The sequence below is a fragment of the Hemitrygon akajei genome, chromosome 6, assembly GCF_048418815.1.
Source record: "Hemitrygon akajei chromosome 6, sHemAka1.3, whole genome shotgun sequence".
NCBI lineage: Eukaryota > Metazoa > Chordata > Chondrichthyes > Myliobatiformes > Dasyatidae > Hemitrygon > Hemitrygon akajei.
Genome location: NC_133129.1, coordinates 136,476,664 through 136,491,831, shown reverse-complemented (window position 1 = coordinate 136,491,831; position 15,168 = coordinate 136,476,664). Strand labels below are relative to the sequence as shown.

General features: G+C 43.0%; 1 protein-coding gene across 1 annotated transcript in view; it reads left to right on the top strand.

Annotated features, from left to right (window-relative positions):
* The window catches only part of LOC140728763 (circularly permutated Ras protein 1), a 70,757-nt gene that overhangs the window by 21,463 nt on the left and 34,126 nt on the right, over window positions 1–15,168 (top strand). The window contains exons 3-7 of the mRNA XM_073047716.1: window positions 6,428–6,640; window positions 10,140–10,283; window positions 10,891–10,989; window positions 12,196–12,287; window positions 12,586–12,765. Coding sequence (XP_072903817.1) covers window positions 6,428–6,640; window positions 10,140–10,283; window positions 10,891–10,989; window positions 12,196–12,287; window positions 12,586–12,765 — 728 coding nt within the window. The remainder of the gene's footprint in view (window positions 1–6,427; window positions 6,641–10,139; window positions 10,284–10,890; window positions 10,990–12,195; window positions 12,288–12,585; window positions 12,766–15,168) is intronic.

Below are 15,168 nucleotides of genomic sequence, written 5' to 3'. Positions count from 1 at the left end.
TGAATTTCTCAAAGAAGAAGACCCAACAAGCCTGAACTGGGTTGAATTGGCAGGTCTGTTGAATTGATATGAAGTTCTTGTGGTCAGTCCAGATTAGGAAAGGTTCAGTATTTCCCATCAGCCAAGGTCTCTATTCCTCCAAGGCTCATTTAATGATGGGCCTACTCCATAATGGCAGAGGGTAGAGTTCAATTTGCATGAGAAGGTGGCACAAGGTGTATTTCCTGCCCAGTCCTCACTGGGAGAGGATAGCCTCAGTGCCCAAGTCAGTTATGTCCATTTCAACCACAAGGAGTCTAGAGGGGTTTGGATGGCAGAGAATGGGAGTGGTGGTGAAGCTTCTCTTGAGCTCCGTGGTACGCCAAAGCAGACCAAGTTATCCATGAGGTACAGTAGGTGACTGAGTGAGGGGGGGGGGGGGAAGAGGAGAGGAGTGGCAACTTGGCTGTAGTTTCTGATTAAACTGTGGTAGAAGTTGGAGAAGTGTAACAAGTGCTGTCACTGTTTGAGGGAGCGTGGTTGGGGCCATTTGACAACAGCGTGCAGTTGCAATGCATCCATGGTGGTGCTTGAACTTGGTGATGTGAGTCCTGTGGCTCCGGTACCTTCTTCCTGATGGCAGCAGCAAGAAGAGAGCATGTCCTGGCTGGAGAGAGTCTCTGACGATGGGTGAGAGCATATAACCCCGGAAGGAAATGAGTGGGGTGTGGACCTGCCATTTCTCTCATTTGCAGTACAGTTGCTTTTTGAGGAGACGCTGACGGACTGAATGGACGTGACAGACGTGGTCTTAGGGGCCCTGGAGAAGTTAAGGATGCCGTCGAAGTAGATGAACACATACCTGTGCAGCGTGTCTCGGAAGATCTTGTTAATGTAGGCTTGGAAAACAGCTAGACTGTTGGAGAGCCCGGAAGGCATCATCAAGTATTTGTAGTGGCCTGGGGTGTTATGAACACTGTCTTCCACTCATCCCCCTAGCAGATGACAATTTGGGTGTATGCACTCCTTTGATCCAGTTTGAGCTCCACAGTGTGTTGCATATGCACAATCTATCCATCCATCAAGGGCAGAGGGTAGTGGTTCTAAATAGTGATTTTGTTGTGTCCATGGTAGTCAATTAAGGGATAGAGATCCACATCTTTCCTTTGGGGCTGGGATCAGCGAATGAAGCCATGCTATAGCATCTTGCTGACGCGGTCTTTCATGGCTTGGGTCTCAGGAGGGGAGAAGAAAATCTTGGAGGAGGTTGACTGCGCAGTCATGTGAGCAGCAGGGTGCTAATGTGATGATGAAGTTGTGGTATTCCTGTGGGAGTTTGGTGAGGTCAGGAGATGGGTTTACAGGTGAAAGCACCCGAGGTTGGAGGCAGGAGTTCCAGCAGGTGGGTCCCCAGCTCAGCAGTGAACCAGATGCCCAAGCGAAATGAGGGATGTGAGTCAAGAGCCAGGGGTAACCCAAGATGAGAGGAGAGTTGGGTGAGTCGATCAGGAGTTCATTGGATGGACTCATGATTCTCTCTGATGCTCGTGTGCACAGGCCGTGTGCATGTTTTGATCATCCCAGACCTCAAGGGCCGTGATGCAGAAGGGGAGAGAGAGAGAAAGGCTCAATAGGGAGTCCAAGCTGCACACACAGAGCCCGGTACAGGAAGTCGCCTGCTGCACCAGAATCCTCTGAAGCTTCCTGCCTGCGTAGAGCTGTCAGGGCGTGGAGGAGGACAGAGAGAGTGTGTCGGCCTCAGGGTACAGGAGTGAGGGGCTGGGGGTGGGAGCTTACCAGATAGGAGGCCCCCCATATCTGCCAAGACACAGTGGCCATTTGATGTGTGGGTGATCGGCTACTCCACAGTAAGCAAGCAAGTTGTTTCTCTGAAGACATTCATTCCTTTGGGGGGGTGGGGGTTTAGGGATCTCTCCCTAATTGCTTGGGTTCTGGAGACATTGCTGATAAGCGTCCTGCAGCCTGAAATGGTTCTGAGGATGGGACTGGGGTTCTGGCAGACGATCTGGAGGGTTGATCTTTAAGACGCTTGTCAGTACAGAGGGCTAGGGCGATGAGGCTTTCGAGGTGAAGACAGCCCATCTTTCAAGTGCTCTGAGAGGCTGTGGTGGTAATGGACAAACAGTGCTTCTGCATTCCAGCTGCTCTCTACTGTCAGGGCCCTGAATTCCACAGTGTAATCCAGCACAGAGCGCGAGCCTTGCCAAGGGTAAAATATCTGATCCTGTGCCGCCCTTCCACTTCCTGGCTGGTTAAAAACCCAAAACATCTCAAATCCTCATATCTGTCCTCATATCTGTTGCGAATAGGAGTCTTATTGTCGCTGTTAGCCGTGGCCCAGGTCAGACCTCAGCCAGTGAAGAGTGAGATGACAAAGGCAATCTTGGCTCAGTCCATGAAAAACAGAGATGGCTGGATCTCGAAGTGCAAGGTGCACGTCAAAATGTTTGGGGCTCTGCAGGGGGAGGTTGATGGGCACAGGGTTGCTGTATCAAGACAGAGAGTTGCTTGAGTGTTGTGGGTAGATGGTCAGTGGTTTCCTGCTGCTTCTGGATCGTATAGTCATGTCGATGGGTGACTTCCTTTTCGCAACCAAACTCTGCTGGTTCATTTGTCCTGTCAAGAATTGTACAGAGGCTTGACTCAAAAGCAGAGCAGTGGAGATGATTTTGTAGTAACCAATACTTTACTAATACACTGCAAAATAACAGACCATGCAGGGCCACAAAATATGACAGAATAAATACTAACCACAGGAAGCAACAAAGTAACCGAAGGCTAGAAGCAACTGTTTGAGGCTGACTGGTTCGATGGGTGAACCAGGACTGCAATTAAGAGCTGGGTTTAAATAGGTTGCAGGTAATGAGTTGGGAACAAGGGGCAGGTGACTCCTGTTAGCTGGGTGGAGACTGGGAGGTGCCTGCCTGTGCAGACCTGACATTCTATCCAAATGTTGGTTGATCCTGTCCCTCAAAATTCCCTCCAATATCATCCCCACCACTGATGCCAGGTTGATGAGCCTGTAGTTCCCTCACTTGTCCTTGGCAGTTCCAAGGCATTTCCAGAAGCTTCAGGCGCTAAACCATGGAACGTATTTATTGGGCGAACACCCGTACAGGAGATCATTTGCTCAGGAGAGACATATACCCCCAGGCTCTTTGTTCTTTCATTATTAGACTTATGTTATTTCATTTTCTCGGTACTTTCCCAGACAATTCACCATCATTAGTCTGCCCGTTAGCAATAACCAAATGTCACCACTCGGCCACTCTTAGTATTTGCAGCAAGCCATAAACGTCCCACCATTCAGCTATGGCCTATCATGCAGTTTCCTTCCATTTGATATAACTTCCCAAAGACAGCAAATCTCAGTCACTTAATACTTGATTCTTCCTTTAGAACATTCACTCTGTATGTACATAGGCCATTGCAACCATCACGGCAATAACAGTCACTGTGTAAAGGGTGGGAAAATTGTTTAAAAAGCAAAATTCTAATCTTGTTCAATTCAGGAGAACATTCATCATTCTAGTGTATCTCAGTACTCCATCTGGCTTGCTCTTTGCCTTTCTAAGAGTTGCTGACTCACAAGTTCAAGGCCGATTTCAGGTGCTTTCTGTACAGAGTTTACACATTTTCCCTGAAAATATATCGAGTCCTTCTGAGTACTGCTGCTTCCTCCCACTCCCCAGAGACGTACAAGTTGGTAGGCTAATTGGCCAGTGTGGATTGCCCCGAGTGTGTGGTACGTGTAGAACCTCGGGGCAGTTGATGAGAACTTTAAAATGGAATTAATGCAGGATTGGTGCAAAAGGGTCAGTGGAAAGCTTGTCGTGCATACTGCTTATGCACGTTAGATCCTTACACAGAGCATTGAGGTAGAACAGGGTAAAATGCAGAATAAAGTGTAACAGCTCCAGAGGGAATGCAGTGCAGGTAAACAACGAAGAGGAGAATTTCATAATGAGGCGGATTGTGAGGTCACGAATGAATTTTATTGTATTAAGGAATCATTTATTAGTCTTATTACAGCGGGCTATTTATTCACTTATTGAGATACAGCCTGGGATAGGCCCTTCTGGCCCTTTGAGTCGTGCCACCTAGCAATCTCCCATTTGATCCCAAGCCTAATCACAGGACAATGTGGGAGCATGTGAGAATGTGTGAGAAAACCCACGCGGTCACGGGGGTACAAGCAATGGGAATCGAACCGGGTCGCCTGGACTGTAGAGCATTGTGCTAACCACTACGCCACCGTGATGAGCTGTCCATGAGTCTGGTGCTTTCAAGCTTTTGTATCTTCTGCCTTTGTAGGCGAGAGGAGAGAATTGTCTGGGGGAGGTGAAGGGCTTTGATTATGCTGGCTGCATTACTGAGACAGCGAGAAGTGTAGACAGAGTTCAGGGGTGACAGCTCTCTGCAGAGTCACACGCAGGCCAGTTGTTATACCAAGCCATGGCGCACCCAGACTCTGAGAGGCTGCAGAACAACTAAAGTGAGAAATAGATCTGAAGTTCCAAAGGAAAGTGAGCATGATAAATCGCACTTCTGAAAAGCCGGCGCAAACACAGGGGGTTATTGGACTTGCTTCTATGTTGACTGATCTGAAGGCACAGGCTTGGGCACAGTGCTGCAGTGAGGAGAGGCAGCTTTTCTTGGCTTCTACACAAACCTGAAACTGGGAGCATTTTTGTGCAATGCAAGGTGAATTTTATTTGAAACAAATTTGTATTTGCTCCTATTACACACTTTACAAATATAACCAACAACTACATGATATGCAGTCTATTTGCAACGTGGCTGGACTTAACTCCAGAATTAAGGCTGAGAAGGCCAAGTCATCTGCTATTATACAATGATAGGTCCTATTTGCTGTTAATATCTTTAGTGCCTGTCCAACTGAGCCACTCCAATTCTACTCCTCTCCAGGCACTCCCACTGTCAGCCAACCAGCAGACTGTCACTGCCACTCGACACTTAATTCACCTCAAACCCTCATCTCTGAAGATGGTAACAGCCCCCCCCCCCCCCAGACTTCAGTTGTTACTATTCCCCTAATGCAGGTGCACATCCCCACCCACCCCATCCTGTGTGGGTAAGTAGAGGAAAGGCCAATTTTCACACTAACTGTGCAAGGCCTGATGCTCCGTTTGATGCATCGGGCCATATGAATAATACTTTTTTCCTCTTGTAAAGTGTCCTTGCACAAAATTGGTGTGGGTTCCCCATGTGGTGTTGTTAAGTACTTCTTCAGACACAACATAGAAGATGGAAATGTAAAATATCAGGTCCTCAGGTCCTTCAGCAATGTTGTGCTGAAATTATTAAGCAAACGACTCTAATCCCCTCTGTCTGCACATGGCTCATATCCTCCAATTTCTGCATATTCATGTGTCCATCTACAAGCCTCTTAAATGCCTCTGTTGTACCTGCTCCCATCACCACCCCACATTGTGCGTTCCAGACACCCACCACTTTGTGTGTAAAATTGAACTTGCACCACAAATCTCCTTTGAACTTATCCCCTCTCACCTTAAATGCATTAGGTATTTCCTCTAGCATTAGATATTTCAACAATTGGGGGGGGGCACGGTAGTGTAGTGGTTAGCACAACGCTTTACAGTGCAAATGAACAGGGTTCAATTCCCAACCGCTGCCTGTAAGGAGTTTGTACATTCTCCCATGTCCTCTGTGTGTTCTGGTTTCCTCCCACAGTCCAAAGATGTACTGCTTGGTAGGGTAATTGGTCATTGTAAATTGTCCCTTGATTAGGTTGGGATTAGATTGGGGATTGCTGGGGGGGTGTTGGATTGAATGGTCAGGAGGTCCTACCCTGCTCTGTATCTCAACGAACAACAAACAAACTCTGGGGAAAAAAATACAGGCTGTCTACAGTACCTATGCCTTTTATAACCTTCTATCGAGACTCCCCTCAGCGTCTGCCACTCCAGAGAAAACAACCCAAGTGTGTCCTACCTCCTTATAGCACATGCCTTCTAATCCAGGTAGCGTCCTGTTAAACATCTTCTGCGCCCTCTCCAAAGCCTCTACATCCTTCCTATAATGTGGTGATCAGAATTGAATTCAAAACTCCAGACACGGTGCGGCCTAACCTGATTTTCAAGATCTGTAACATAAGTTACTGACTTTTGAACTCAGTGCCTCGACTAATAAAGGCAAGCATGCTATTTGCTTTCTTTACCGCCCTCTCGTCTTGTGCAGTTACTTACAATTGGCTATAGATTGGGTCCCCAAAATCCCTCTGTCCATCGATGCATGTGTGCGTAATGTAAATGCTGTGGAATTTCTGGCCCACAATTGTATGGAGCATTAACACCCTTCACAATCCATGAAAAGCACTAAAATATTGTTAACAAGTGTATAATTTTCATCTTGTTTTATTTAAAGAGAATGACTTCCATTTCAGATGCTGTTGAAAATCAATGCTATTCGATCACAAACTTCAGACCTCCATCAGCACAGATCCAAGAAAATGTCCATGAATACAATAATCGTTTCCTCACATCATCTCCAGCTGGGAAGGAATGTCTGTATGCCACAGTACCGAAACTTGCACACAGGAGGAACCAAGCAAAGAGCCTCGGGCCACCAGTTGTGGCCAGGTCAACACAACTGAAAGGTAAAACCTTACTGTTGGTCACTGGTCTACCTAGATACAACGGATGGGTTGTAGTTCTATTTTATAGTAATCAGAAATGAACAAAAGAGGAAGTTGTCATTTTCGGTGTTTAACATAAGATATATCTGAAATGTTTTGCCTCAAAGAGTTGGACCATTCTTAGAAATGAGAATTGAGGGAGTATTTGACTTGCCAAATTTGCCTTGTGTTGTCAGCTAAAGGAGCAGCCATTTTTCAAACTGAAGCTGATGTGAGGTCTGTGGGAGGGAGGACGTTGGGGTGGGCAGGGTAGGAGGAAAGGAGATGAAATGTGATCTAATGACTACTTCTAAAATAGCTCAATTGCTAATATTATCATCGTGAGGTTCTGGAGAAAATCATGTTTAAGAGATGCCAAGTTTGCATTTTATAAACATTTAAGTTACATAAACCAAAGACAACCCAGAGAGGTTAGGTAAAGCAGTTTTGAAGACCAACAAACAATAAAGTTAATATACAAAACTGTGTCTTGAATTCAATTCAGTATGTATGCAGTGAGGATGACAAGTGTAAGAAGAAACTTTAAGAGAATCTCTTCAGGAAACGATATTGAAAAGGCATCCTGATAAGGGCAATATTATTTTCCCACCCCTCAGAACCCTTGAGAAATTGGTGATAAAGTCTTTTTGGAACACTCTGGTCCATCTGGGGAAGGTAATCCAACACTACTGTTGGGTAGAGATTTCCAGAATTTAGACTCTGTGATACCGAAGGATCAGTGATGTACTTCCAACTCAGGATGGTGTGAAACCTGAGGGACTGGTGCTCCCGTACACCACATCTTCCTTCATGGTAGAAATTGTGGGTTTGAGAAATGGTATCAGAGTTATCCAGGCAAGAAAGGCATTCTGTACAAGTATGGCATCAAAGATCTGGATAAACTCTGCACTGCTGGTCACGTAAGCTGAAGCACAAGTCAGAGATTTGGTATGTGTAACGGGCTGACATTCCAAAACCTCTCCATTTACTTAACTGAGTTCAGTACCAGCAATTCTGAAGAAACTCAACACCATTCCATACAAAGCACTCCTGCAGTGATGCCCTGGGGCCTGAGATATTTGGCCTCTGACAGCTATAAACATATTCCGATGTGTGAAATTTGATCCAAAACACTGGGATGTTTCCCTTTTGATGGCTGTTCTTTTAGTTTACTGTGGTCACTTGATACCTCCACAATTGATGTCAAGTGCAATCGTTCTTATCTAGCCCCTGTACTTCATCTCATTTGTTTATGCTTGGAGTGAGACTGTGAGGTCTGCAGCCAAGTGGTTCTGGTGAAACCCAAATGGACCTTTGGTGTGTGGGTTATTGATGAGTAGGTTCTGTTCAGTAGTAGTGTAGATGACAGTCCCGTTGTTTTACTGTTTAGGCATTAATTATAGCTAGATTGGATGTGTCCTGCTTTTTTTTGTGAACAGGATATGCCTAAGCAATTTTCTCTCTTGGCAGGTAATAATACTGGAACAGGTTGCCTAGCGACACTGCTAGCTCTTCAGTGTGGACCTTCAGTATTAGAGCTAGGAGCTTTGCTGAATCTAGTGCTTTCATGATTTCACATGGAGTGAATTGAATTAGATGCAGACTTACTTCTGTGCTGACAGGATTTTAAGAGAAAGCTGAAATGTTTCATGTATTCAGTACTCTTGACAAATTCTTTAGCACTCACTCATATCTGGGCCTTGCCATCAATGAGGATACTGATGATCTAGGAACTTCCTTTTCCTGTTCACTGTTCAATTATCCACCAGCATTCACAACCACCTCAGCTGGCAGGGTTATTTGCAGACATTTTTAACCTCTTTCTGCTTCAGGCTGTGATTCCTTCCTTGCTTTAAGAAGACTACGATCATCCCAGAATCCAAGAAAAACAAGATAACGTGCCTTAATGATATTGTCCAGCAGCACTAACATCAAGTATCTTGAAGTGCTTTGAGAAACTGGTCACGGCACACATCAGCTCCAGCTTTCGAGACATCCTTGATCTACTGCAATTTGCCTGCCATCAAAAGAGGTCTACAGCAGACGCCAGGCTAAGGACAGCTTTTGTCCCATCACTATCAGACTCTTGAACAGGCCTCTTATACAAAAAGATGTATTCCCGGCCTCATATCTATCTTGTTATTATCGTTTACCTGAACTGTACCCTTTTTATACCAGTTTTTACACTTTATTCTGAAGTGTTATTGTTTCAGCTTATTCTAGCTCAATGCACTGTGTAATGATCTGATCTGTATGAACAATATGCAAAACAAGCTTTTCACTGTATCTCGAAATGTGTGTCAGCAATAAACCAGTAACAATACCAACAGAGGCAGTGGGACGGCCAAGCTTCAATCTGATCCTTTGATCGTGAGAGTGGTTGGCTTTGTCTATTAGCTGGTGTTTTTGTTGTTTAGCACAGATGTGCCCTGTAGTGCTGAGGGGTGGCTAGATAGGTTATAAAAGGCATAGGTACTGTAGACAGCCTGTATCTTTTTCCAGAGTTTGTTGTTTGTTGAGGTAACAGCATGGAGTAGGCCCTTCTGACCCTTCCGACCCTTCAAGACACACCCCCCAGAGCCCCAATTTAATCCCAGCCTAATCAATGGACAATTTACAATGACCAATTAACTTACCAACCAGTACGTCTTTGGACTGTGGGAGGAAACTGGAACACACGGGGGACATGGGAGAAAGTGCAAACTCCTCACAAGCAGCAGCGGGAATTGAACCCTGGTCATTTGCACTGTAAACCGTTGTGCCAACCACTACGCTACCGTCTACCCCCCCCCCCCCCAATTGTTGAAATATCTAATGCTAGAGGATGTGCATTTAAGGTGAGAGGGGGTAAGTTCAAAGGAGATTTGTGGCACAAGTTTAATTTTACACAGAAAGTGGCGGGAGTCTGGAACGCACAACGTAGGGTGGTGGTGGGAGCAGGTACAACAGAGGCATTAATGAGGCACATGAATATTCAGAAATTGGAGGATATGAGCCACGTGCAGACAGAAGGGATTAGAGTCGTTCGCTTAATAATTTCAGCACAACATTGCTAAATGGGACAGGCCCAAGGACCTGATATTGTGCTGCGCTGTTCTAGCTGATGAAATATGCCCAGTGCTGTACTCAACATGCCAGTTGCCAGTTAGCCCTCTTCATTGAAAAAGGGTTGATCCCCTGGTTTGTTCGTAAAGGTGGAGAGAGGGATATATGCTCGCTTGTGAGGTAATAGATTACGGTAATGCACATCCCCGGTGCTGATCGACCACAGCACTTCATGGACGCCTGGGTATGAGTCAATCCTTTTCAGCGCAACTTTTACATCACACAACGCAATGGAAGGTGGCTCAGTGAAGAAACAGGATTCAACCACATGGGGTATGTCTGCAGTTGCCTGTAGGCCAGACCGAAGGGGATTTGTGAACCATGCATGTTATGTTCTCTGTTAAGTCCTGAACCCTTTTATTTTGTTTGGTATCAGACAATGAAGACAGCCAGGCTCCTCCTCTGCCTCCACGCCTCAGTATTGAGAGGCCAGATGTCTTCACTACACGTCAGCTCAGCACAACTCTACCAGCTAGACTGCAATCACAACCCCAGATCCCACCACCACGGCCCAAGCGGGGTGAGTAAACTAATGCTCAATAATTAATAATTAACCATAAGTAATTGGCATTAAAGCACACTGGAACAATGACTGAATTAATACAATCTTTCTTTTCTATATATTGTGTTGCTTAAAGATTTGGACAATCTTTTTATTATAATATCAGATTATAGGTCCTTCCCCATTTTTGAGCATCTGACTTAATGTACAGCCTGTACTTACAAAAGAGTTTTGGGGCAGGAAGGATTTGTTGACTGCCTCAGGGCTGCGGGCAATCTTCTGCCGCCTGGGAGCTTGCTTTGCTCCTACTTGGGAACATTTTAGGTTAAAAACAGGTCACAGGAATGGAGCCCTGCTCCAACCCAGGGATAACCTGTGTATGATGAGTGTAGTACCATCCACATTTCAGTTACTTACTCCTGGGGCTCAGGAATCAAAATTTGCTGCCCCTCCAAAATAAGCAAATGGACCACCAGGTTCCCAAATGAGTCCAGCTCCACACTCTAACTCACACTTCTTTGGACTGATTGATGTTGTTGGCCTCTCTATGATTAGGTGCTTAAGACAATAATAATTGATAATGTTTTGGATGTTTGAACATTCAAATGCAACTATTTTCTTACAGTTCCACAACCCTCAAAGAACTCCACTTCCCACACAAACTGGAAAGCAAATATAAACGTGGTTTCTCTTAACCTGGGAACGCTGGTAGATATAAATAATGGTGAGGTAGATGACCAGGCTCATTGTTCATTTGCATGAAAAAGATGGAGAACTAGATATTCATTCTAGACATGGCTAATATTTTAACATACCAATCTGCTCTGCAGGATACAGGGTTACCCAAATCTGATGCATGTTATGTAATTATCTCCATCCTGTGTCTGTAAATTACTAGGTCATATATACAGGAAGGAAGGTTTGTATTTATAAAATGCATTGACATATTTCTGAGAAATATTCTTTAATACTTTATACATTTGCTTAAAGAAGCAGCTTCAGCCAATTTTGAGGTTGCTCTGTGGCTTTCAGATATATATATATGTGAAATGTTGATTTTAAAACTTTCAGCATTGTGTCCTGTGCTCATTAGTATGACACAGGAAATTACGCTGGCCTGAAATTCTGTCATCTAGCACATTTTGTTTATTCAATTTGTGATTCAGCCAGATCAAAAATCCAATTATGTAACTTTAGTGCCCAAACAGTATCCGTCTCTGCATCTTGTGATTTCAAACAATTTGGAACACGTCTTGCTGTCACTGGTCCAAAATATTCTACACAAATAAAGCCTGTAAAAATTTCAGAGGCCTCAGATTCTCATACAGGCATTAACTGGTTGTTTGAGGATTTATCTAAAAGAGGACCAATCTTATCTGCTCTACTGTCTGGTTTTCTGGAGCATTCAACATCTTCCACATTGGTAAACGTGGAAGATGAGCAATTCTCTTCGAATTCCAAACATTTCCACCTTGGTCTTGCTGTCAATGTTATTAACCCCTCCTGGTACCTCTCTGCCCCTCCTCACCCAAACCCTGCTCACCTATCATTGGGATACCCCATAACCTTTGAATCTCAATGTTCGTCTAACTAACTATCAACTCTAAATTCCATTTGTCTATCTAATCAAAATACAAAATTTTGTTTGCCTGCATGGCTCCTTTAACTCTTGGTCATCTGTCCCAGCCAACCCCACTACTGAGCGTAACCAATTTTCCCTCCATTCACTCTCCTTAGCCAATGCCACTTTCTCAGAGGTAGAGGGAAAAGCTTTATTGATATGTAAATCTAGGGTCTTGTATGTGATAGGATCTCACACAATTATTTCCTTTTCAAATGCTAACCTATTTTAGGTGCTATCTTTTATTATTACACTGGGATTAAACTTTATTAATATTAACAACATTTTTTTTTCTCTATTCTGTTACAGTGCAAACCCAGGCAATGGAAACCATTTACTGCCAAAACTGTTCAGCAGCCCTGTCCTGCATCAGCCGGGTTCACCATAAACATGCAGACATAGTGAGTTCCTTGCATCCTTTAATGGCGACTGTTAGAAAGAGAGGGCCTGGATCCTTACAGGTGCATCATTGCTAGAGTTCAAAGAATCATAATAAATTATGGCTTTGTTTTCAGTGCACTGGCCTCATTTTCAGGCAGAATTCTGCTTTTTTTATCTGACACAGATGGAATACCCTTGACCTGAGAGTATACTGTTTTAATTAGTTCAGAATGACGTTTCCTGTAATATTGTCTGTTATCTCTGTTAGATGAGCTTCCCTTTCATTAGATCTTGAACTGTCTGTATTTTCCTATCCAGATATGGTCTTGCGAATTCTGTCGAAAGCATAATGTTATTACTCGATCCTTCACAACAGTACCCACCAGTCAAGATGTCCTGTATGTCCCTGAGTCCCTTGATGATGATTACGTCAACGTGGATGATTGCTTGATTATCTTCTGTGTGGACATCTCTGGAAGCATGTGTGTGACTAATGAGGTGAGGACAAGCCAAATTGCCCCTTGAATGTTATATCATGGAAAGCACTTTAGGATCCAAAGCATCTATTATTTCTACTTAAAATATATGTATTTGTTTAATTTATCATGAAAGAAGACAAGCCGGTTGCTATATACAGCTCTGCCATAGTACTAAAGTAATGGTCTGGTTTTGTGAACAGCAGAGATCTGTCTTATGCACTTACTTTACTTAGATCTGCAAAAAGAGAACTTCCTGGATAAAATAAACACACGGCAAGTTTTTCAAAGCAGCCCACCCACAAAACTGACAAAATCCTGGGCAGCTGTATAAGCCAAAGAGCTCACCTAATTGGATATAAAATTAGTCAAAATATCAATAAAGTTTCTGAAATACAGAGAAACATTCAAAATCATTGCAATGTTATTAAAATCAATCCTTTATTAAAAAAAGTTGACAAAGTACTATTACATTAGCTAAAACAAAGAAAATTAAAACATTCAAGAAAACTAAAAGAATGAAGAGTCTGAAAGTACACTTAATCTCTCAAATTCATTGAAGTCAATGCAAAAATCTGCAGCCAGCTGAAAATGGACCTCATTGCTGAAGGAAGATTTTTGCTGAAGTACAAAGGAATTCACGTTACTTCACTGAGCTGCACAATCCCTCCATTGAGCGTAGTCATAGAAAAATACAGTCAATAGCTAACAGAAAGTTGGGATTTCTACATTCATGGATTTCTACATGTTGTATATTTAATATTTTAGCAATATTAATAATATATTGCTTGATTAAGCATGCTTTCTTGTTTACATAATTCATTACAGTTTTAAATGTAAAACTATGTGAATGGCACACATCATATGTGCATGCCTCACTAAAGTAAAAATACTACTAGAGTACACACTTCCCTTCCTTGCTCCATGTTTTTCTTTTGATTAGTTTTATGTTTTGGAGTTACAAAACATAACGGTGGCGATGTGTAGTTACAAAACAAACCCAAGATGCCTACCTAACAGTTGAAGTGCGGCGAGTTCAAAAAAATGTGCAGCAAGACAGTCTAGTTGAAAAGAAAGGCAGTAAACAGATGAAAATCACAGGTCCATAAACATTGAGTACTAGGTGATAATAACCATAAATGTTAAAAAAAAAAAGCAGAAATGGCTGGTTACATTGGTAAGATAGACATGTTCGATTGCACAAGACATAACTGGATATTGCATACTGTGCAAACTGAGCAGTATTTTAAAGCAAATGAAATAGCCAATGAAAAGCAAGTGCCAGTTTTGCTGAGTGTATTGGGTGGAAAGGAATACAGTTTTCTCAGACGTTTGACTGTTTTTTTAAGTTTCATAGGCGGAATCAAAAGGAAGAGCAGTCCATTTCGGTGTACGTGGCTGTGTTGAAGAAATTGTCTGAGCATTGTCAGTTCAGTAATAGGCTTAAAGATACACTGAGAGATCATTTAGTTTGTGGAATCTTACAAGAAAGCATTCAAAAGTGGCCACTAAATGAAGCACAACTTCCATTAAAAAGAGCAGTTGAAATAGCTGTATCAATGGAAACAGCAGACAGAGACACAATTGAGTTGCAATCAAGAATTAATGCGTGTATGAACATAATTTTAAGGTCTAAAACAGAAACTGGCCTGGTCACATAATTTGTGTTACTGTTGTGGCAAGGGCTCACGTACACCAGACCAATGCTACTTTAAAGGCAAAACTTGTAGGAAATGCAACAAAGTAGAACCCACACAAAGAGCAGGTAGGTTATAAAGTTTAGGTAGTCATTTGATCAATGCTTTTACAATATCAATCTAAAACGCAATTAGGAAGATTGCAAAAGTAATGCCTACAGAAAATAATAAAGTTAATCTAAGCAGTAGGGCTTTTTGTCAACTCAGTTAGCCAAATGGCCTCCTACATTGTACAAAAAACTACTTTTAAAAAAGAACTACTTGTTTAAACTTGACCATTGTGTTAAGAGGTGGTTTTTTATAGGTATCCTTTGGTACTCAGACATGTAAACCATCCATAAGACTCGGCATCTTGTGATATGCAAAAACAGAAAACCACACAAAAGAAATATGAACTGCTGAATTCCAGCATCTGCAGTCTCGTCTCTCCTTGAAATACCACACATACCTTATTAGGAGATAATAAAACCTCTGTGGAACAATGTATATTGTTGCTAGGTACTGATTCTGAAATAAAGACCAGTTATAACGGTTACTTAGCTTTTGTGGTAGATACCCATCTTTTCTTTACAGATCAGTAAGTCATGGCTTGAGATAAACACTGTCTAGGTTGCCTCAAGCACATTGTCAGGAGATAATAGTCAATGTGTTAAATTGAAATCCCACTGTCTTTTATGCTGATTCAGGTACTTACTTACTAACTGCTGGCACTTCGGGCATTAATGAAG